General features: G+C 33.9%; 1 protein-coding gene and 1 long non-coding RNA gene across 2 annotated transcripts; both read left to right on the top strand.

Annotated features, from left to right (window-relative positions):
• LOC110267999 lies at positions 1,043 to 5,037 on the top strand. Its single transcript, XR_002356000.1, has 2 exons — positions 1,043 to 1,106; positions 4,982 to 5,037. It is a non-coding gene; the product is annotated as an uncharacterized LOC110267999 (long non-coding RNA).
• LOC107621461 (ATP-dependent DNA helicase PIF1-like) lies at positions 20,810 to 21,232 on the top strand. The gene has a single exon (XM_016323480.1). The coding sequence runs from the start codon at positions 20,810 to 20,812 to the stop codon at positions 21,230 to 21,232; it is 423 nt and encodes a 140-aa protein (XP_016178966.1).

The raw sequence follows: 24,870 nt of genomic DNA on the forward strand, positions 1-24,870 counted from the left end.
TTTAACTGAAGCAAGAAGATGAGATGAGACACCTTTTTAACTTCAGTTTTAACTAAGAAAAATAGATTCTATATTTAAGAACTGGTGAATCTTTATAGTAATACAAATGGGGAGCTCATATGCTGATGTGGTGCTCATACGTTGAGCCTGGAAGTTTATTTGCTTAAGTGTGGTCACTAGAATTTTTTAGATTTATATTTATAAATTATAAATTATAAATTATTATTTGCTTAGGTTGTTATTTTCAAATTTTAAATTATTTATTTGGGTTGTTATACTTAGGTTGTTATTTTTTAAATTTTAAATTTTTTTATTTAGGTTGTTATTTTTAAATCTTAGATTGTTGTACTTAGGTTGTTATTTTTTAAATTTTAAATTGTTTTACTTAGGTTGTTATCTTTTAAAATTTAACACTATTTTTTAAAAAAATGTTGATTCTTTTTAGCACTATTTTTTAAATTTTTGTAGATTTTTTTCAAAAATTACAGCTACATGCGTAAATTTAAATATATTTACGTTAATTTAGAATTTTAAAAATTGTTAATATATTTATTTACTTTATCTGCAAATTTAATTCAAATTTAAACTAAAGTCAATCAAATTTAAAAAATTTTAGCTATGAGTCAATTATAAAAGTATAAGTTATGAGATATGTGTAGCACCACAATTCAAAGTACATCAAACCTCTTTCTTTACATACATCCAAAATCTAAAATTTCTCTACTTATTCCAATGGATGGTATTCACAAAATTGTAGAAATCAAACCTAAAATCGACAATTTGTGTGTAAGTATATGAGTGATACGGTTATGGACACTACCAAGTTACGGTAATTCTTCATTGCCATACTTAATTGAGATAGTTTGGCTCGATGAAGACGTGAGTTTTCTACTAATATTTTTTATTTTATTTTAAATTTATATTATTTATATTTTAAATTTGTTTGTTTATCCCCATCTAATTGTTCTTTGATTTTTGTTTATCAATTCTAGGGAGAAAAAATACACGCCTCGGTTAAGAAGGTTCTTGTGTCTCTGATTCGTGACAAGGAGGCAAAACAAGTTTTGGAAAAGAGCTGTGTAGAGATACTTGATCCACTCCTATTGGTAAGTTCTAACCAATATTTATTTCTAAAAATATTAGTGAAGATATTTTTAATGTTAATTTTTATATTATTTATTATTAATATATTATGTAATACCCTGCAGAAAGGAGATCTATTGGATACACCTACACTTTACTCAACCTAATTGATAAGACATTCCTCTTCATCGTTGAAGTTTAAATATCTGATAATCCACATTTTTCACCTTTTTATAAAGTTAAGAAGATGACTGATAATTTGGACCTCATAAATAAATTCAAAAATGCTCACCCTATTCAAATTGTGAGTACAGTTATTGTAACACCCTACCATACTTAATCTTATGCTTAAATCATAAGACTGGGATAGTAAGGTATTACGACCTCTAAAAATAAATAAATATATATATATATATATATATATATATAATAATAATAATAATAATAATAATAATAATAATAATAATAATAATAATAATAATAATAATAATAGGAAAAGAGATACTTAACTAGGAGCCTTGAAAAATGGTTAAAACAAAATGCAAAATAAAAAGCGCGACGCTTAAGGAACAGAACTACTTGTGTGCTAAGAAACCTAAAGATTATAGATAAAAATAAGTAAAAGAACGAAAGAAAGCCAAGAATACAGTGAAACTAGCTCCTGACTCTGCCTGCAAAGCCAAGGCTGGCCGAAGAATATTTATATATATATATATCCAGCGTCCCAAAATACCCAAAATATAGAAATAAAGTCCTAACTCTCCTCTAACCTCTATGAGGAACAAAATAACAAGTTTCTTGGAGAGCAAGCTAAGTAACTAAGTACATATATACATAAACTGATAAACCAAAATATCCCAGGGACTACTCTGCTTCAGGAATCTAGACGCCTAGCGAGGAGCCTCTCGACCTGCATATGAAAACAGCAACACAGTATGGAATGAGAACCGGAGGTTCTCAGCATAGTAAAGGTGCCACGCGTATAATAAATAAGGTCATGGGAATGCCAGAGGCAATCCTAGAACTCCATCATACAATTGTAAAACTTAATTTCTAAACAGAAGTCATAAATAGGGATAGGTATACTAAACCTGCCTAAACTCACTCAATCTTAAACCTAACCTAACATCAAACCATTTCACCCTTCCTCCGTTCTTCCGTCATCCATAATTCAGCAAAGACAAGCAACCAGACAAATTCACGCACAAGTAATAGGCAGCTAGTGCAAGTAGCAAGTATAGCAGGTAGCAGGATGTATACATACAGTTAGGCAAACTCAGGAAATGCATAGCAATCAAAACAAACAAATGCACATGATGCATGCTTGTCCTATGGCTGATGGGGCCCATCTGTCGGTTATCCAGCCAACCCGACAAGTGCAAAAACCTTAGACTGTCCCCTGTCGCGCATCCCCATAAGTCTATGCATAGATTTCACATTCATATATCAGTTAAATCACTCACTGGGAGCTATCCATACCCGGAAATTTATACATGCCCGGTCACTCTTACGACGTAGGGTCAATAGAGTATCGAGATTCAACCTGGAACACGTAGTGGTAAGCCACGGTTCTGTTACCCAGGAAAACTCGTATCTCAGATATCATTCATAAGTCATTCCATATTTATAATCAATATATCATCATTTATCAAGTCTTGGCATTAAACTCCTTTAATATTCTTATCTCCGTCATATAAGCCATCATTTACCTCTTACTTCACCCTCAAGTTATCTTATTTTCCTAGCTTCGCTTATCTACTAGACTTAGTACTATACTTTAAGTCTTAAAAGGAAGAAAATGGAGATTTAGAAGTGAAAATTGGGTTTAAAATAGTCAAAACCGGTTTTTGTAGTAGGCAGCAGCCACGCGCACGCGTAGGCCACGCGCACGCATGGAGCGTACAGCAAGTCACGCGTACGCATGCTTCTCGCGCATGCGTCATCAAAATGCCACGCCACGCGTACGCGTGGATGGGTGTTTTTTCAAAAATTTGGCAGAATGCCTAGAGAGCTTGCTGTAACCAGTTTTTAGTTCCTGCTTCACAGTTTTAAGTATCAATTTTCCATTGTCCATAATTTTCTCCACAAAATTTCGTTTTTCACAAAAATGATATCGTTTAAAAGCTTACAAAACCATCTTTCATTTGCAACAAATCACAACTCAATCCAAAATTTGAGGAGTAAATTATGAACTTTCAAAGTTCATCAAAATTTGGTTTTTAACCAATTCTCAACCAAACCTCATTTTCATCAACTCATGTCCCTTACCATTACAACTTGCATTTAAATACCATATCAACCCATTTCATTAACAACCATTATCAATATTACCTTTAACCAATTCAACAAACCTTGATCATCAATAAATATCAACACTTTATTACACATATCAACACCTTCATCAATCCTTCACTAATGATCTCAAACACACATGTTCAACAATAACAACTCTTACTCATAACTCCCAATACTAGCTCAATCACAAGAATACATACTCTTTACTTCAACACCTCACAAACACATATCAATATATATCACTCATATAAACAACCTTTCATTATTATATATCAACACTTCACATTTGTTATCCCTCCAACACATAAATCAACCCTTTATTACTCATTCAATTCCAATACAAGTTCAACCATAACTTTATCCAACAACTTCACAAGGCTAATCATTTAATGCACATAATCAATTTAACTTATCCTATGGTTTTTCTAGCCTAAGTTTTCACAACACATTAAATGTTAAACGCACGAAACCTAAATCATACCTTGGCCGATCACCGCGTTTGGTCCAAGGCAACCCGCAAGGCCAAATTGTAAGCCTCAATCACCAAAATTCAGCAACTAGAACTCATTTCTAGCTTCCAATTAAGCTCCCAACATATCCAATTGCTTCATATCACATATTTACATGCACCTAACATAAGTATCACAAGCATATTCCCAAAATTGAATACCCAAAACACCAAATTAATGAATTAATTAGAGTTCTAGGACTCTTACCTTACCAACGAGAAATCGGGACAAGACCCGGCAAGTCCACCAAGTTAATTTGATCCCAAACACCGAAATTGAACAATTTTTAACATAATTGCTCATAGATTTTCGAAACTGTAAATGGAGAAATTGAACAGAAAAACGTAAATTCCTTACCTTACAATGTACTGGGCTTTGTAGAGCTCGACGCTGCGGACGCGTGGCCGCAAACGGTGCGGTTCGGAGCTCCGGATCAAAAGTTATGTGGATTTGAAATTAAAGTGAGGGTTAGGTTTCTTATGATGCTCTTTCCCCTGTTTGCTTGCCTTCAGCGTTTTTTTGCATGCAAAACTGGGAAGAATGAGCTTCAGCTCATTTAAATGATGGGTCCGGTTGGGCTCACGGGCCCGGTTCAGGCCTGGTTCAACCGGTTTGGCCTATTCGGTCCAACTTTGGGCCAAATTTTTCAAAATTGGTATCAAAATTCTTGTTTTAACGAGCTTTATCCTATTTTGATATTTGTTTTGTATTTTTAATTTTCATATTTAAAATTCTATTTATTGACTAATTATTTACCGATTTTAGCAGGATTTACAGTTATAAGTGTACTTCCTATTAAAAAGCAGTTTATTTTTCTCTTCCTTGGTCATTAGTAGAATCTAATTCATAAATAATAATTAATAACTAATTATAATTTTAGGATGTTGACTACACCAGTAGTTTGCTTCCAACTTCAAAGGCTTCCTCAATCATTGAAGGGGAGAAAGTAGAAAGTATTAAGGTATTTGTTCTAAAAATGAATTTTATGTTTGTTTGTATTCTCAAAGTTAGATCTTTATTTTATTAAAAAATATTATTGAGATAAAATCAAAAGTGAGAAGGAAGTATTTAATTTAATGTAGTATTTTGTACAGAATTTGTTGCTTGAATTCTCCAATGAAGTTGCGGACAATGATGAATCCGAAGTGTTGAAAAATGCTATTACACCAACCAAGCGACTATCCTCGGAGTCGGAAGATTCGAAGGTGCAAGGAGATACCGCAACTTGCAAGAAGATCAAAATTGAGACTGAAACTTGAGAATTTGGATGCACATGTTTTAGAATCTCTTTTAGAGTATATCTAATAGAATAATGTCAAGCATATGTTTATTTTGGTGAAAACATTGTCTTTTCTTGAGTTGTTATTTTTTTTTTTTTGGTTCTTTTGAATTTTTATGTTTGAAATTTAGAATTTTTTAAATATAAATTGAAGTTATTTGGTTATTACTTATGGTTTTATTTTTAATTTGATTCACACCATTGATATTCTGTTAATTTCTAATTTAGTATTTAATGTCAAAAAGTTATAAATTTCTCATATAAATTATTCTTGATACAATTAAGTTAGTTATTGATTTTTAATGTGTACTTATTTTAAAAAGAAAATCTAATTATAATTTTTAATTAAAGTATTATGTTTAAAATTTTAAATTTAAATTCAAATAAACTTTTTTTTTGAATTTTTAAGTAAGCAATTGGGTTTGAGAATATTTTTTAAAACTTTATTTTGATTTTTAAATTTAAAATTTTTTAGTTGCTACATTTATAAATTTTCTCTTTACTCAATTTACATTGTTAACTTTTAAATTATTTCTGCACAATAGAAGTACTTTTATTTTTTTCTCTTTTTAAATATTTTTTCTAAATTTACGTAATTTATAAGGTTATTAATTTTTAGATTGTATTTAATTTTATTTATTTTTATCGACAAATAATAGGATTAAATACCCAGCCATATTCAATGTTGCTGAGAAACATGTAATCTAAGAAGTAGCAATATCAGCACTTTATTATTTACTATTGTTATGCTTTCTATAAACAAAAAATTATCGTTTAGCGTACAAGTTTTTAAAATTCTGACAAAGATATGGTTATACATTATACTTTTTTGTATTTGAATATTGATTTATTGTAATTCTTATGGTTTGATTAGCGTGCATGTAAAATATAAGTCTTGAGGTTGGCACAATGAAACCGTATTATATGATCTCATCTTTTTAATCCATAAATTGTAATTATCAGTAATTTTTTGTAAATATTATTTTTATACCTCACATGGTGAAAGAAAGATATATTTTTTGTATAAAGTATTTGTTGCAGAAATAACTGAAACATAATTTATTATCTTGGTGATTATTAGATGTGATAGATATTGGTGACCTATAGTTTTTTTGTCGGTATTGCGACGCTATGATGTGGTATGAGGAGAGATCAGAGAAGTCCAAAACAGGATCCAATATTGAGTTCTCAATATGTTGTATGCAAGGGAAGGTACAAGTGCCATTTTTGCAACGTCCACCTCAGCTTTTGCAAGATTTAATATCTGGAGTAGACCAAAGAAGCAAACACTTTAAGGATAATATAAGAACTTATAATAGCATGTTTTGCTTCATGTCCCTCGGACGTAAAATAGAGACCTCCATCAATGATGGGACAGGTCCTCTCCAGTTTATTGTGAGTGGACAAAACTACCACAGAATTTGAAGCTTGGTACTAATTGAGGGACAAAGACCAAAATTCGCGCAGTTATATATTTATGATACAGAAAATGAGGTCTCAAACAGAATAGAGATTTTCAGGTTTGTATCATGCATTCCAAACTGATTAAAAACATATTAAGGTAGTTCGTACTTTGATTTTGGTTAATTATGAATACTAACATTTTTCAATTAATGTTTTATACAGTTCAAGAACAACCAACAACAACATTGACCAGTCCTTAGTTCTAGACCTCAAGGACATGATCGATCAATATAATGTTCTTGCTCACAAATTTAGGATAGTGAGAAACTACCTGAATCAAGGAGATATCACAAATATAAGGCTATGGTTGTACCGAAAAAGATCAAAGGACGTAAGAGTCTATAATTTACCATCTTCTAATGAGGTCGCAGCTCTAATAGTAGGATATTTTGATTCTGAAGATACAGGGCGTGATATTATAGTTCAATTAAAGTTCGGACATCTACAAAGAATTCATGAGACACACACCGCATTTATTCCTTTTCAGTATCCTATGATGTTTCCTTATGTTGAAGATGGCTACCAAGAAGACATTCATTTGCGAGAATCTCATAGGGCTGATTTAATAAAATTATTTTTAAATTAACAAATTCCTATATTCCTGATGAACAACGAACGTTTAATTAGAAAATTTTATTTAAAAATTTAAAATTTACACTAACTAATTAGTAAACTCTATTTAAAAATTTGAAATTTAAAATTCTAATACTAATTCCTAATTAAGTGACTTCTTAACCGTTTTGATTTTTAAATTTAATTTTTTTATTTGTCACATTTATAAATTTTCTCTTTACTTCATTTACATTGTTATTTTTTAGATTGTCTCTGTACAATAATAGAGGTACTTTCATCTTTTTCTCTCTTTTTAATTACAAGGTATTTATTTTCAATTTTTTATTTAAAAAATAAAAAAAGATTTTAACTATTAGTTGAATTTATTGACTGTGAAATTAAACGTATATTTATTTGAAAAAAGAAACTTTTGTGAAAAAATATATATTATTTTTTGTAAAATATATTTACGTAACTAAATAAATGAGAATGAAAAGAAAATTAAAGTCGCCAAACTGACCATTTAGTTATTTATTTATTGAGTAGAGATGCAGAGGAGTGAGGAGGTTGAATTCAAACAGGATAGTTGGTGAAATGGTTGGAAAAAAAATAGAGAAAAAAATGAGAACTACATGGATATAAATATATAACAAAACATAATGATTGATTTAGAATTTTTGATGGAATAGGAACAGAGAAGAAGGAGCAAATGTGCGTGGTGGGTCATGGGTATTTTGGCCAAATAAAATCCCATAAAATACAATATTTTTTATACATTATTTAGCTATTGACAAGTAATAAATTATTAGTTTATATTGTCTTCGTAATATTTTACTAAATTTGTTTATAAAAAAATTACAGGAAATCTGAGTGATAGTTCCAATGGTGTGCATTTTGAATCGGTGTTGTCGGACATTACAAATAGCAGCATCAATACAGGTTGATTTTTGGATGAGTTTTTTTGAAACTTGCTTATGTGAATATGCATTCACTTTATGTATTTTGATTTTCCTACCATTTAGTCAATTACAAACTTTAACAGAAAATTTTTTCAAAACTAATGTCTCGAATTATCTTATTAGGTAATAACCCAACACCATATCGACTAAGGTCTCCAACTACTAATCCACACTCTGTAGGTGAAAAAGAACAATGTGCCAATATTAATAGTATTAGTAATTCGGGTATCACACGTGGAGCATATGATAGCCTCTGTCATCAGACAAGTCAACAATAGCTTCAACAAACATCAAAAAATATCGACCAGTTATAAAGACAACATATGTTAATATGTTTTTATTACTTAAAGACCAAACATTTAATTTTTCAATTGGTCTATTAAAAAACAATATTTGGTATATGCTATATAATTATTATAGATTCATTGGAGCACACAAATCGAATTAGATTGGCCTTCAGTGATGTGATTAACCTTTCATTTGCCTGGAGAGCAAAATATCATCTTTAAAGACGATGATGATCTTGAGAAAATCGTGGAAGAAGAGAAAGAAAAATGTACGATGTTCTTAGCATGGATGGAGGCCAATAAAAAATTTGAATTAGGTCAAATTTTGACATATGCTGAGTTTCTAAATCAATTTGTTTATGATAAAGAAGCAAGGAATGACATCCACGCAAAAGAGGGTATTCTATCGGGAGGTTAAACTATGTTCCATCCGGTACAGGTGATATTTATTATATGAGAATTTTGTTAGCTGTTCAGAGAGGTTGCACAACATATGAGTCTATTAGGACAGTTAATGGAATTACATATTCTAACTTCCAAGATGCTTCCTATTCCATGGGACTACTGTGTGATGATAGGAAATTTATTACAGCTATTAATGAGGTAGCTGAACTTGCATTTGGTCATCAATTAAGAAAATTATTTGCGATGCTACTGATATCTAATAGCATTTGCAACCCAGAGCGTGTTTGGAATGTAACTTGGACATTATTAGTTGATGGAATACTAAACGTTGTGGTAGGCTTAGAGAATGGGGGTTGAATCTATGCCTTCCTTTTTAAGTTGCTGTTATGACCCTTTTAAAACAAACTTTCAATTCTGATTCTGTTTGTACTCAGCAGCAGAATTTTATGAGATAATTTATTTTTGTCTCATGAATATCAGAAAACAGAACACAACAGAGAAGATAAAAGCTAACACCAGCATGTATCCTGGTTCAGTTGCCTTGTGCTATGCAACCTACGTCCAGTCTCCTCCACAACAATGAAGGAATTTCCACTATAGTTAACAGTATTACATACACCAATTCCACAGGATTGACACAATCTTTTCACACTCAAGTTCTAACCTAACTTGATATTGGCTATGCTAATACCTAACTATTCACTCTTAGTGCTAACCCAACTAAGAAAGGGATACCTTACAGGTACAAGATACAAGACATAGACACACCTAAAGAAATCTGAAAATAACTCTAGGCTTTTCTCTCAAGTGTATCACTCAGCCTTTTTTCACTCATGGCTTTTACTTGAGCTCTCTCACAATGCCTTTTCTCACAAGAAATTACAGAAAGATAAACATAGAAAAGTACATCACAATCTGTAAAACATGAAGGAGATTGACTTCATCAACAGCCTCTTTGCTATGTGCAAAACCAGTTTCGCAAATCTCAGATACAGTTTTTCGGTATTGGCTGAATGCTTCTTTGAAAGAAAGCATTATCCAAGTAGAGGAACTTCTTTGCAGAACACAACTCTCAAACTCTAGTTTTCTCTCCTTGGTTCTGAATGAGCACAAAGTCTTTTTTTATCTCCTTGCATGTTGCTGGGTTCTTCTTCCAAGGTCAACACCTTGAGCATTGAGCTTCACCAACCCACAGATTCACTTTTTCTCAATAAACCTTAGAGTAGAAACTTTACTTCTGACTTCTTCATCTTGAACGAAAGCCATAAAGCAGCAACCACAAGAGTCTTCCAATGGTCAACTTAATATGAGCCATTAAGAAGCTACTTGGTCCCCAAGAATCACTTGTGACCGTAGATATACAGCAGATTAGGGCAGAAAACACATTTCCCTTGTATACCATTTTCGGACTTGCAGAGAGTTGGGAAGAAGAGAAGAAGATCTGATGCATGCAAGAGGAAATGGGTTACCTTTAACCTAAGCTTGATTTGGTTTGAACTTGGTGATTTGACATCTGCCTTTCAAGCTTAATCTTTCTCTTTCTTGCTTCTTTGACAATTGGCTTAGTGAAGAAGCTCTCTCTTTCTCTTTCTCACTTTTCTGAGTTTCTGACCAAGGTTCAGAAGTGAACGTTACTTTTGGTAAGGCAAAAGAGAGGGATTTGCTTGCTGAAATCAAATCGGGCTTGGATCGGGTAGTGATATGCTTGGCCCGTTTTGATTTCTTCAGCTTTGATTCCTTGGGCTTCTTATTTTTCTTTTAGCCCGTTATCCTTGCAGTTTGCTTTTCATTTCATTTGGGCTATTAAATTTTGGCCTGCAACAATAAATAATTAGTAATAAGTAATTATAATTAATCAACACTAATTATTTATTTTGCCCAAAAATAATGTTTGTCATCACTAATTATTTAGTTAATTTCTTAACTCAACAATCTCCCCCTTGATGACAAACATACTCAAGCAATAGCCAAAAGTAATTATATTTTAGTAAAGTTTGAAAACTTCCCTTTGATGTTACTTGCTCTAGTGTTGCTCCCCCTTTCCTTTTCAAGATTAGCTCCCCCTGAATTTATGCTTTCCTCTTTGTTCCTGTTTTACATTGTATTTAAAGAGAACACAATATAGAGCTATACACATTTATCTTGTCTAAGAGATATTAAGCAAACAACACCACATAATCAGCCCAACATCAAGCTAATATCAGCAGCAAAAAGATTCAACATATGAAAGCAATTTTTAATGCAACAGTCAGACAAAAAATCCCAAAAAAAATACTAGTAGCTGCAGTAATGCCAAAAAATTAATAGGACACATTTACCATCCTATTATCCTATTGCTATTACTCCCCCTTTTGTCATCAAGGGCGGATAATAAACATGATCAACAAAAACAATGTCTTGAATCCTGCAGAAAAGAGTCAGTACCCAGTGCAAAGTACGAACTAAACTACTAAAGGTGCAACAGTATTTAGAGATATTACAGTCATCCAAAATGAAACAGTTCAATATTAGCAAAAGAAAACAGAGTTCATGAGACAAAAAGGAGATCAGTAGCAGCAGTTTTCATGAGACAAATCCTAGGCGTCAGAACCATTCCCTTCCGAGGCAGCTTCCTCTTCAACATCAGTGGCAGGGTCTTCATCCTTTTGAAGGTTATCAATGAAGGTCATGAATACAGCCACTCTATCCCTTGATTTCTTTAGGAAATTCTCATGTTTGCTGGCCAGTTTTCTTTGCTCTTTGCTCATAGCAATCAAGTGACTTGATTGAGAAACGAACTCCTGAACAACATCTTTGACCACATTCAATAAAGCAGATTTCTTCCCAGTAGAGATGGATGTACCCTCAGTGGAAAGAAAAGGAGATTCCTCATGAACAAAGTCATCATCTTCATCATCTAAGACCACCCGTTCAGATCGAGTAGGACCTTTAGGCTGTTTCAATGAACCACCCCCTTTTAGGTATGAATGTCTATTTTGATATTCCTCATTGGTCAAGTCAACACCAAAATACTCAAATATGCAAGTTAGAAACATGTCATAAGGAAGTGCTTTGTATTTTTCACTCCTAACAGAGTCAAACATATATCTAACCATCAAGTATGCAAATGAAATTTTAGTTTTGGTGAGAAGGGCATATAAAACAAGAGTATCAGTGTAGGAAACCCTTTGATATGAGCCACTTTGAGGAAGAATAATGTGGTTGACCATTCGGTGCAACTGAGCACGCTCATACCCTAGGGCTTTGTGAGTGGGTGTAATGCCATCAATTAAAGAAACATGTTCACAAATGTGAACCAATGCATCATGATAAGAAATTCCAACACCTTCATCCCACTTAATCGAAGTGTAAGCGCAAGGCCCAACATTAGTATACTTCAAAGCATCACTGATAGTTTCATTATTTAAAACTATGTCTCGGCCCTTTACATATGAGTGAGCAGTGCCTTCATGATAGGTCATGTTGGCATAAAATTCTTTGACCAATAAGGGGTAAACAGGCTTTTTGATATCAAAAAGATGATTCCAGTCCAGAAAAATCAAGTTATCAACAAATGGAAACCCTTTCTTTTCAAAGATGGCAAATCAGCGAGAAAAGATGGACACAGAGTACGATACTGGATAACCCCCTCATAAAAGTCATTATTCATGGCAGATTTGAATCTATAGGGGTTATAGTTCGAATGAGAGGTCAAAAAATGAGCTTTGTGATCGAAAGGTCCAATGTCTGGTTCTTTAACATTTTTGAGAGGGACTCGAGTTTTACCTCGTTGAGAGCGCACAGGAACCGACCTGGATTTTCGTTGTGTTGGTTCAGAAACAGGTTTCTCAGCCGCCGAACGTTTGCCTTTGGAGGAGCTAGGCTTTGAAGAACCAGGTTTTGAGGAGCCTGGCTTGGAAGGAGTCGCCTTCGGTGGTGGCGTCGGCTTGGCAGAGGCAAGGAATCTGGGAGTGTTCTTGGTACGAGCCATGGGGTCACACCGAGGAGGAGAGGTAGGAGGAGAAGGAGAGGGTGTGAAGGTTTGGTCTTGGGAGCGAGTTGATGGCTTGGAGGAACGCTTGAGGATTTTTTTCACGAGGAGGCCTTTTAGCAATGGTTTTCTTCCTCATTTGTTAATATTTAGGCTTTTGAGGGAAGAAAAGCAGTAAAGAGAGTGGGAAGAAACTGAAGAGTTTGAGGAGAAGTTATGGAGAGAAGAGAGGGAATGTTGGTAACCGTACCCAAAAGAAAGTTTCTCAAACCATGCAACTGCATCACCACTGATTTGACTTGAAAAGACATGACCTCATTAAAGAAAGATTTTATTTGATTTTAAAATAAAATGGGAAATTAATTTTAAATTTTGAGAAAAAATCAAATTGAAAATATTTTTGGATCAAAAACATTAAATGAAAATCCTAAAAAAATTTAAACACACAGCCCATCAAAAAAAATAACAACCAAACAAAAATTGTAACACTCATATATGGGCCCAGAGATGGTTGGATTTAAGGAAACACATTGGACCACTCTAAATCTGATTTTGAGGTTGGCCCAAATCATTTTTTTTTACTTGAAATAAGCTCAGATCACGCTGATTATGGGGAACGCTCTTCTTCAACCCAAAATTGTCTCATACTTGACCAAACATTTAAGGACTTCCCAAGGAAGCAACATAAGCCTGAAGTGCTCCTTCTATCAACTCTATCACCAGCAAAATCTGCATCACAATAACCAACTGCAGAAAAATCATCAATCTTAGGATACCAAAGACCAAAATTGGATGTGCCATGAACATATCTAATGATCCTCTTAACTGCAGAAAGATGTGACTCTTTTGGTTTGGATTGGAACCTAGAACACAATCCAACACTTTGCACAATATCGGGTCTAGAGGAAGTTAAGTACATAAGAGAACCAATCATTCCTCTATACCTAGTCTCATCAACATCTTTCTCAGTTTCTCCCTTATCTAATTTTGAGCTAGGATGCATGGGAGTTTCCATAGATTTGGCATTTTCCATACCAAATTTCTTAACTAGTTCCTTGGCATACTTTTCTTGATGAATGAAAATAACTTTTTCAGTTTGTTTAATTTGCAGCCCAAGGAAAAAATTAAGGTCCCCCATCATACTCATATCAAATTCACTTGTCATGAGTTTTCCAAATTCAGAACAAAGGGATTCATTAGCTGATCCAAAAATAATGTCATCAACATATATTTGAACTCGAATGAAAGAATAATTAGAATTCTTGATAAATAGAGTTGTGTCAGTGGTGCCTCTTTGAAAACAATTTTTCAAAAGAAAAGAGCTAAGTCTCTCATACCAAGCTCTAGGAGCTTGTCTTAAACCATAGAGAGCTTTAGATAATTTGAAAACATGATTAGAATGCTCTTTATTTTCAAAACCAGGAGGCTGCTCCACATACACTTCTCTATCTATCACACCATTCAAAAATACACATTTCACATCCATTTGATATAATTTAAAACCACACAATGCAGCATAAGCTAAGAGAAGTCTTATGGCTTCCATTCGGGCAACAGGGGCAAAGGATTCATCAAAGTCTATTCCTTCTTCTTGGTCATATCCTTGTGCCACTAGTCTTGCCTTGTTTCTTGCAATGCTACCATCTTCTCCCAACTTGTTCCGAAATATCCACTTGGTGTCGGTCACTTTCTTTCCACTTGGCCTTGGAACCAAAGTCCACACTTGATTCTTTTCAAACTCAAGAATCTCATTCTCCATAGCTTTAACCCAAGAGGGGTCACTAAGTGCTTCCTTGACGTTTTGAGACTCAATTTGCGAAAGAAGGGCAATGTTTGATCCTTCATTTGCCTTTCTAGTGGAAGACCGTGTTTGCACTCCATGAGAAACACCCCCAATTACAAATTCCTCATGATAATTTTTCAAGAATCTTCATTCACGAGGTCTGGTGGATTTGGAGGTAGATTCAGATACCAAGGGATTCTAGGTGCTGCTGGCTTCAGAATTTCCTTCAGATTCATGAGACAAAATGGAATTGTCTCTTGAATTTTCAGCAGTTATAGTTTCTGGTTCAGCTTGACCAGAATTTTCTTTGTCATGATTCTGAGTAATTTCATCTTCCTTTTGAGCTTGATTTCCTGCATCACAATCTTCTAAAATGCTTTGTACCAAGTTAGTATCACAAAATGTAACATGTATGGACTCCTCAATAATCCTAGCATCTTGATGATAAACCCTATATACTTTACTAGTTGTGGAATATCCTACAAACATACACTCATACGCCTTTGGATCAAATTTTTCCAAATTATCTTTGTTATTTAAAACAAAACATTTGCATCCAAAGATGTACAAGTAGTCTAAGTTTGGTGGGTAACCTTTCCAAAGTTCATAAGGGGTTTTCTTTAGAAATTTCCTTATGATTGTTCTATTCAAAATGTGGCAAGCCGTGTTAATCGCTTCAGCCCAAAGGAATTTTGGAACATTACTCTCACATAGCATAGCTCTTGTCATCTCTTGTATGCTTCTATTTCTTCTTTCTAAACACCATTTTGTTGTGGTGTTCTAGGACACGAGAAGTTGTGAGATACTCCAAATTCCTCACAAAAGGGTTCAAACAAATTATTTTCAAATTCAGTTTCATGATCACTTCTTATAGAAGAGATTTTTAAATCCTTTTCATTTTGAATTTTCTTGCAAAAAGGTTCAAAGGCTGAAAAGGCTTCATTTTTGTGTGCAAGAAATAAAACCCAACCAAACCTAGTATAGTCATCCACAATTACTAAACCATAATGTTTACCACCTAGGCTTTGAGTTCTTGTTGGACTAAATAAATCAATGTGTAGCAACTCAAGTGGTCTTTTAGTAGATATGACTTCCTTTGGTTTAAAAGAACTTTTTGTTTGTTTTCCCATTTGGCAAGCATCACAAGTGATATCTTTGTCAAACTTTATCAAAGGAAGGCCTCTTACTAATTCTTTCTTTACAAGTTTGTTTATTTGAAATATACTTGCATGGCCCAGTCTCTTGTGCCATAACCACTTTTCAGATTCTTTAGAGTGAAGACAAGCTACATTTTGATCTTTTAGTTCATCAAGAGTAAGTCCATATATATTATTAAAACGCTTGGCTACAAATATCACTTCATTTGTCTTTTCATTAACAACACAGCATTCAAGTCTTTTGAAAATCACTAAATATCCTAAATCACACAACTGACTTATACTCAAAAGATTGTGCTTCAAACCACATACCAAAAGTACATCATCAATGAAAGTAGATTGCTCATTACCTACTTTTCCAACAGCAATGATTTTACCTTTACCATCATCTCCAAAGGTCACAAAACCTCCATCATACTTATACCTACTTTTCCAATAGCAATGATTTTACCTTTACCATCATCTCCAAATGTCACAAAACCTCCATCATACTTATTTAGTTTGATGAAGTATATTGACCTTCCAGTCATGTGCCTTGAACATCCACTATCCATGTACCACATGTCCTTTTTGTTCTTGGATGCTAGGCAAATCTGCATGAAGAGTTTCAAGTAGCCTTAGGTATCCAAATTAATTTGGATCCTTTGAAGTTAATCCATCTTGGTTGCCCTAGTGCATTGAAATCACAAACAACATTGTAAACTTTGTTTCCTACAACTCTCTTTTCAATGAAACATTGTGCATATGAGTGACCAAATTTCTTGCAATTAACACAATAATTTTATGATGTGTGTCGCTGAAATTGCGGTGAGTTATATTGCTTGAAATGATTAAATGGTTGAAATTTTCTGGTTTTTGGAGGAGATGCATTTCTTTTGACAAACTGATTTTTGTTATAATTATTCCTCTTTGCAAAAATATTTTCACCAGAATTTTTGGAAATCTTTGGATTTTTCGAAAATGAGGTTTTGTTGTAGAAAAATGGTTTCTTGAAAGCTCCCTCATTTTTCGAAATGTATCCCAAACCTGGCCTGTTTGAACTCAGTTCGGTTCTTGGTGAAGTCTCATTTTCACTTGTATATACTTCATCAAATCTTTCTTCAAATGTTGGAGCATATCCAATACCAGATTTATTTGGTATGGGTTTGGTATTTGATGAAGAAGCTACAGATTTTATAGAGGAAATATTGAAAACTGCATCTTCCTTGGCTATGTAGCCTAAACCAGATTTTTCAAACAATGGTCTTTGACTTGCAAGTAATTTGTCCAAGTTACTAGAACCTTGAGCAAATTTTGCTAAGTCACCATTCAGCCTTTTAATCATGTCATTTAATCTTTCATTTTCAGCAATTAACTCATGAGAAGGATCCACAATGTGCTTTCCTTTTAATTTTTCAAGTTCTGATTTTAGAAATCTGTTTTCTTCAATGATGTCCAAAGCACATTCAGTTTCCTTCACTTTTTCTTTTAAAAAATCATTTTCAGCCCTTAACATATCTCTTTCAGATCTGCATTCATTGTACTTGTCAAGTAGTTTTGAGGTGTTTAAAGTGAGATCATCAATAATAGCATGTAAGTCTTCAATGGTCAAATCATAATAATTTACCTCATCAAGATTATTGTTTCCAGCCATGAATCAGTCTTTATCATCTCCTTCAGATTCTTCTTCTTCATTTGAGTCGTTCTCAAGATCCTCCCAAGCTGCCATGAGCACTCTCTTCCTTTCCTTCTTTCCTTTGTCCTCCTTCTTGAGCTTTGGACAGTTTAGCTTGAAATGTCCAGCCTCCTTGCAGTGATGGCACGTCACCTTGCTCAAGTCAATCTTGTGCTCCTTTGAACTTGAACCCTTGTATTTGCCTTTGTTCTTTATCATCCTTCTAAATCTCCTAGCAAAAAACAAAAGCTCATCATCTGAAATACCATCACTAGACTCACTCTCTTTTAGTTCTATTTGTGACTTGAGGGCTATTTCCTTTTTCTTTGAGTTTGTGTTTGTGTGTATGGTTTCGTAGGTAAGGAGTTTTTCTCTCAGCTCATCATAGGTTATGGGACTTAGGCTGTTGCTCTCAATTAGGTCAGTGGCAGTGGTTTTTCATTCTTTTGTGAGGCTTCTAAGGAGTTTTCTCACCAAGGTCTGTTCTGCATAGTTTGTACCCATAGCATCAAGGTTGTTGATTATGATTGAGAATCTCTCAAACGCTTCATCAATGCTTTCTCCATCCTTCATGCTAAACATCTCATACTCTTGTTTAGTGCCTTCGTGTTTAACCTGGAGTTTTTTCCAGATTTCTTTGGCTGTCTTGCATCTAGACACCTTCTGGTACTCTTCAAAGCTGATAGCACAGTGAAGAAGGTTGATTGCTTTAGCATTCAGCTCCATCTTCTTCTTATCGTCTTCATTCCATTCAGCTTCTTCTTTTGGAGTCACCACTCCATCAGCACTTGTTTTTGTTGGGATCTTGGGACCGCTCACAACAATCTTCCATATGTTGTAGTCAATGAATTGGATGAAGATTCTTATCCTTTCTTTCCAGTAGGCATAGTTCTTCCCGTTGAAGAAAGGTGGCCGGTTGTTTAACTGGCCTTCAGTGAGGGTGTAGCCAACTGTGGTTGTGCCCAAGTTGTTTGCCATTGGATCTTTGCTCCAAGCGGTTAAGCTTGATTCTTGAGACCTTAGCTCTTGATACCAATTGAAGGTTGTGGTAGGCTTAGAGAAAGGGGGTTTAATATATGCCTTCCTTTTTGAGTTGATGTTATGACCCTTAACAAACTTTCAATTCTGATTCTGTTTGTACTCAACAGCGAAATTTTACAAGACAATTTATTTTTGTCTCATGAATATCAGAAAACAGAACACAGCAGAGAAGAGAAAAGCTAACACCAGCATGTATCCTGGTTCAGTTGCCTTGTGCTATGCAACCTACGTCCAGTCTCCTACACAACAATGGAGGAATTTTCACTATAGTTAACAGTATTACATACACCAATTCCACAAAATTGACACAATCCTTTCACACTCAAGTTCTAACCTAACTTGACATTGGCTATGCTAATACCTAACTATTCACTCTTAGTGCTAACCCAACTAAGAAAGGGATACCTTACAGGTACAATATACAAGACATAGATACACCTAAAGAAATCTGAAAATAACTCTAGGCTTTTCTCTCCAGTGTATCACTCAGCCTTTTTTCACTCATGGCTTTTACTTGAGCTCTCTCACAATGCCTTTTCTCACAAGAAATTACAGAAAGATAAACATAGAAAAGTACATCACAATCTGTAAAACATGAAGGAGATTGACTTCATCAACAGCCTCTTTGCTATGTGCAAAACCAGTTTCGCAAACCTCAGATACAGTTCTTCAGTATTGGCTGAATGCTTCTTTGAAAGAAAGCATTATCCAAGTAGAGGAACTTCTTTGCAGAACACAACTCTCAAACTCTGGTTTTCTCTCCTTGGTTCTGAATGAGCACAAAGTCTTCTTTTATCTCCTTGCATGTTGTTGGGTTCTTCTTCCAAGGTCAACACCTTGAGCCTTGAGTTTCACCAACCCACAGATTCACTTTTTCTCAATAAACCTTAGAGTAGAAACTTTACTTCTGACTTCTTCATCTTGACCGAAAGCCATAAAGCAGCAACCACAAGAGTCTTCCAATGGTCAACTTAATCTGAGCCATTGAGAAGCTACTTGGTCCCCAAGAATCACTTGTGACCGTAGATATACAGCAGATTAGGACAGAAAACACCTTTCCCTTGTATGCCATTTTCGGACTTGTAGAGAGTTGGGAAGAAGAGAAGAAGATCTGATGCATGCAAGAGGAAATAGGTTACCTTTAACCTAAGCTTGATTTAGTTTGAACTTGGAGATTTGACATCTGCCTTTCAAGCTTAATCTTTCTCTTTCTTGCTTCTTTGACAATTGGCTTAGTGAAGAAGCTCTTTCTTTTTCTTTCTCATTTTTCTGAGTTTTTGACCAAGGTTCAGAAGTGAACGTTGCTTTTAGTAAGGCAAAAGAGAGGGATTTGCTTGCTGAAATCAAATCGGGCTTGGATCGGGTAGTGATATGCTTGGCCCATTTTGATTTCTTCAGCTTTGATTCCTTGGGCTTCTTATTTTTCTTTCAGCCCGTTATCCTTGCAGTTTGCTTTTCATTCCATTTGGGCTATTAAATTTTGGCCTGCAACAATAAATAATTAGTAATAAGTAATTATAATTAATCAACACTAATTATTTATTTTGCCCAAAAATAATGTTTGTCATCACTAATTTTTTAATTAATTTCTTAACTCAACAAATACTATATGAGAGGAGAAAAGCTTTAAAAAATCAAGATATTTTACTATGTCTTTTTTTTATATCAAGATTGTATTCTTTTATTATTTTTATTTTTATTAATAATATTAATAGTTTTATTTTAGAATTACTTATTAAATATTTCATAAAATCACCATGTGCTTTTGCTAGGACTAAACATGACTGATGACGAATTGAAAAACCTCTGCCTTATTGAGATGAAAAGATACTCAATAGCAATGCGAGATCTTTAAGAGATTATCAATCAATGCCATATCCTAAAATGTCTGATGTTTGTAAGGTTCCACATCGGTTGGAGAGGGGAACGAAGCATGCCTTATAAGGGTGTGGATACCTCTCCCTAGCATGACGCGTTTTGACGAGTGAGTGTGGGGGGCTTTGGCTATCATCCCTATCCTCAAAGGCAAAACCGTGAGGCCTTGTGTGCCAAAGCGGACAGTATCGTGCTAGCGGGTAGTCTGGGCTGTTACAGATGGTATCAGAGTCGGAGCCCGGATCGATGTGCCAGCGAGGGCGCTGGGCTCCCTTAGGGGGGTGGATTGTAAGGTCCCACATCGGTTGGAGAGGGGAACGAAGCATGCCTTGTAAGGGTGTGGATACCTCTCCCTAGGATGACGCGTTTTGACGAGTGAGTGTGGGGGGTTTTGGCTATCATCCCTATCGTCAAAGGCAAAACCATGAGGTCTTGTGTGCCAAAGCGGACAATATCGTGCTAGCGGGTAGTCTGGGCTGTTACAGGAGTCGCTGTAATGCTACTGCGAAACATAGACCAGACTTTAGGTTTATGCAACGGGACAAGATTAATAGTTAACGAACTTGGCTGCAACGAAATTGGAGTGACGGTAGTGACCGGTAGAAATATTGGAGATAAAGTGTACATTCCAAGAATGAACTTGATCCCTTCAAATTCAGGGTTGCCATTTAAGTTTCAACGGAGACAATTTCCATTAACAGTATGCTTTGCAATGACCATTAACAAGAGTCAAGGTCAATCATTATCACATGTAGGACTTTACTTGCCAAAATCAGTGTTCACCCATGGACAACTTTATGTTGCTTTGTCAAGAGTTAAGAGTCGCAGTGGCGTCAGGGTTTTAATTCTAGACGAAGACGGCAATCTAAAGTCATCAACAACAAATATCGTGTTCAAAAAAGTTTTTAATAATATTTAGGTAAGAATAATATTATTTTTATTTTAATAGCATGTTATGATTTAATAAATTTATCTATAAAAATTTATTAAAAAGTTTTTAATAAATATTTACTATAGATATAATAAATTTATCTATAACTTTGTTTTCAGATTTGAGATAAAATGTGTAACAAGAAGCACAACATCATATGCCAATTGCTTTTCTAATGAAGTTAGTAAGATACTAGATTGTCAATAAATTTTTATTAACCTTTTGATATAAAATTTATTGTAAAATTGACATGCTATTATTACAGTTATATATGTTCTTATTTTTTTTTTTAAATCAATTTATGTTTTTCTCATTTTAAGTAAAAGAGAATTATAGTGGAATGAAATTATCTTTTCACAAACAATTTATGTTTTCACACTTTTTACCTCTTACTACTGATTTTCACCAAAACAAACACTTATTCCTTCCCATTCATCTAATCAAATAACAATTCACATTGGCATTCCGCTAAAAGTAGTAATGCAAAAGTATTTGCAAGGAAACGTAATTCACAGAAAAAATATTAGATATCAAGTTGATTTAAAATAAATTTTGACGAGACTAAATTTAAACATAGAATTTTACATACTAAGTTGAGCACGAATCTAACATAACAAATTAAAGATCAATGTTTATTTTAAGTATATGGTATGAGTGGTTACTTACCCAAAAAAATACTTCTTAATTGTAAAATTTATTGTAATAAGTAAAAAATTCACATATATTTGTTTTTGTATGAAAAATTATTAGTTAAAAATTATTCAATAATAATTTAATCAAACATATTAAATTATTTAATTATTTTTAACTAACAACTTCACTCAATTATACGTGAGTTTCCACTCTCACTGTAATGTCCCTTCGAAACTTTACTTGAATTTCGGATGACAAACTATCAACAAATGTGAATAATATCTCACAGATGAAAAGAATCCACAAAATTAAAGTAATATATTAATCATAGTCCCAATTTGATTGGAAACTAGCAAAAGGCCATCCTGTTTTATCTCATTTTACAGGTTGTCTATATAATATCAAGACAAGAATTTAGCATTAAATCTTGATGTAAGAGGTTTTGTCTAAGGCTTTAAATAATAATTGAGTAAAATTCTAATCCCATAGTATTCAAAGTAGGCCATATGTTTCGCAAGCATACAAAATTTCATCTTACCATAGTGCTCAATAATTCCTTATTATATATGCAAGTCATAACCTTCACTCAAGTCAGTGTCACTTTGATTTTATTTTATTGTTTTTTCTCTGCTTAAGAATTACTCCAATCACGATACCTTCAATTTCTAATCTTTTTTCATTGTTACACGTTATTTCACAACCTTTCTTCTTTTTTTTCACCCCATTTTTCTACCACCACACTAACTTTTCTTCTGCCTATGCAATGCCATCAATACCAAAATATCATTTTCTTTTCAAGTTGTAATAAACAGTGACAAGAATCCACAAATTAAAAAAAAAAAAAGTAAAATATGTCTTTTGTGCTTAATGTTTTCAAAATTTTTAAAATTATTCCTAACATTTAATTTGATTTAATTTTATCAGTCAACAATTAATTAAATTTTATTTTTCTAATTTTAACTTTTTCTCATCTAATCCTAACCAATTTCAACTCCTCCAATCCGAGTCATCAACTCACTAAATTCGTTTTTGACTCAACTCACCGCGATGCCAGAAGCTTGGAGGAACAAAAATGGAAACAATGTCGTCGAGAAACACCAACGGAAGCGCTCTGCCGACGAAGAAGCTAGGAAGCTTAGAGAGAGACAAAGAAGACGATTCTTCACCAACGTCGAAGAGAGATTCCCGAAAAGCACAGGAAGATTTGGAATCAGACTCAGAAACAGAGAGAAAGCACAGAAGCAGTTCGAGGAGGAAACCGGGACGAGATAGTTCGGATTCAGAAGATGAGAAGTCGCATAGGAGGAAGAGAAAGTCGCAGAGGAGGTATAGCAGCGACGAAAGCTCCGATTCCGGTTTGGATTCGGAGTCCAAAAGTGAAGGAGAGAGGAGGAAGGGGAGCGCAAACCAAAGGCATAGGCTGATGGATATAATTAAAAAAAAATTTGACTAACTGTTGACCGGTAAAAATTTGATGGTAGGGGTAAAATTGAAATTATTTCAAATGTTGGGAATAAAATTGAATCAAATTAAATGTTATGAATAATTTTAAAAAATTTTAAAAATGTTAGAGACAAAAAGTATATTTTACCCTTAAATAAATAAAAAAAAAAAATTAAAGACAACATCTCCCTCCACCACATTCCATTTCTTTGTTCTTTCTTCATTTCTTTCTTTCTTTCTCTCATCCTTTGCCTCACTCGCATTGATTCATATCCAACAATGCCTAATGTAACCTTATCACATATTGTTACTGTCACTGTTGTTGTGGAATAATATATCCTGTTTGTAGCTTCCTTAAGATGTTATCTCCCTAATGACATTCAAATATAATTGTACAAAGCCGATTTCAACAACCGTCTTAACTTCATCAACACCAACGCCGCCGCGCAGTCCACCGCTTCTGTCATTGCCAATGCATCCAATGCACCGCAAACAGAGTGGTCCACCAACAAAGTGGTCATCTACAAAAAATGCCATCTATTAAACTACTCTTCCACCTTAGTTCATGACAACAATACTAGAACGCAGAATTTTTCGACATTAATGGCATTTTCCGACAACGATACTAGAATAAATGAGATAGACTGGCGATGATTGTAAGATTTTCGGTGAGAATAGTTGTCTTCATAATATCTTTGGTGTGCTTTACGATGTCCATGAGGAGGCAAAGGAGGAATAACGGCAGAGGAGAAAATAAGAAAGTTGCGATCAAGTTCGGATACGTAGGTCAAATGCAGCATTGACGGTGGAGAAAACGATGTAGGTAAAGCAAGAAAGAGAACCAGAAGTGAGTACGTATGTGGTGAAAGAGGAAGAAAAGAGGGTTTGGCAGTAAGGTAAAGATGGGGTTGGGAGTGGGGGTGATAGATTGGAGATTAGGGATGGATATAATTAAAGTAAAGGTGAAAATTTGGGTTGGGTTAGAATAGGTTAAGATGAGTATTTTAAAAATTTTAAATAATTTTTTAGAATTTGGATAGTTTTGTTGATAAGAATTCATTTTTTATGAATATATCAATTTTAGTTTTTTGTGAGTAAATTTGTCGACATCTAAATCTTTTATAATTAAAAATGGTCATTTATTCTAAAATAAATTAAACTAACTTTTGACGACATGCATGAATCATTAATTTAATATCTACATCACATACTAATTATCAAAGCATTACCCAAAAAATGGATTAAAGAATTATTACTTTATAGAATAAATGACTATTTGTATCCATGAAAGATGAAAACGCTGACATATATATCCACACTAAATCGAAACTAAACTTGTACCTACGCAAGATGCCCTCCATGTGACAAAAGTAATCTGTCTTTTGAGGGTACAAGTTTAGTTTCGATCTAGTGTGGGTACATATGTCACAGTGTCTTCATCTTTTATATATACAAATGATAATTTATTCTTACTTTATATGTTTACGAATATATATTTAATTATCAATATTATGGGCAATTTATATAAATTAATTAATTCAACATTTAAT

The sequence above is a fragment of the Arachis ipaensis genome, chromosome B10 (genome assembly GCF_000816755.2).
Source record: "Arachis ipaensis cultivar K30076 chromosome B10, Araip1.1, whole genome shotgun sequence".
NCBI lineage: Eukaryota > Viridiplantae > Streptophyta > Magnoliopsida > Fabales > Fabaceae > Arachis > Arachis ipaensis.

Excerpts from the sequence above, each read along its gene's own strand:
- LOC107621461 (XM_016323480.1), top strand. The coding sequence starts at position 20,810 with ATGCTACTGCGAAACATAGACCAGACTTTAGGTTTATGCAACGGGACA.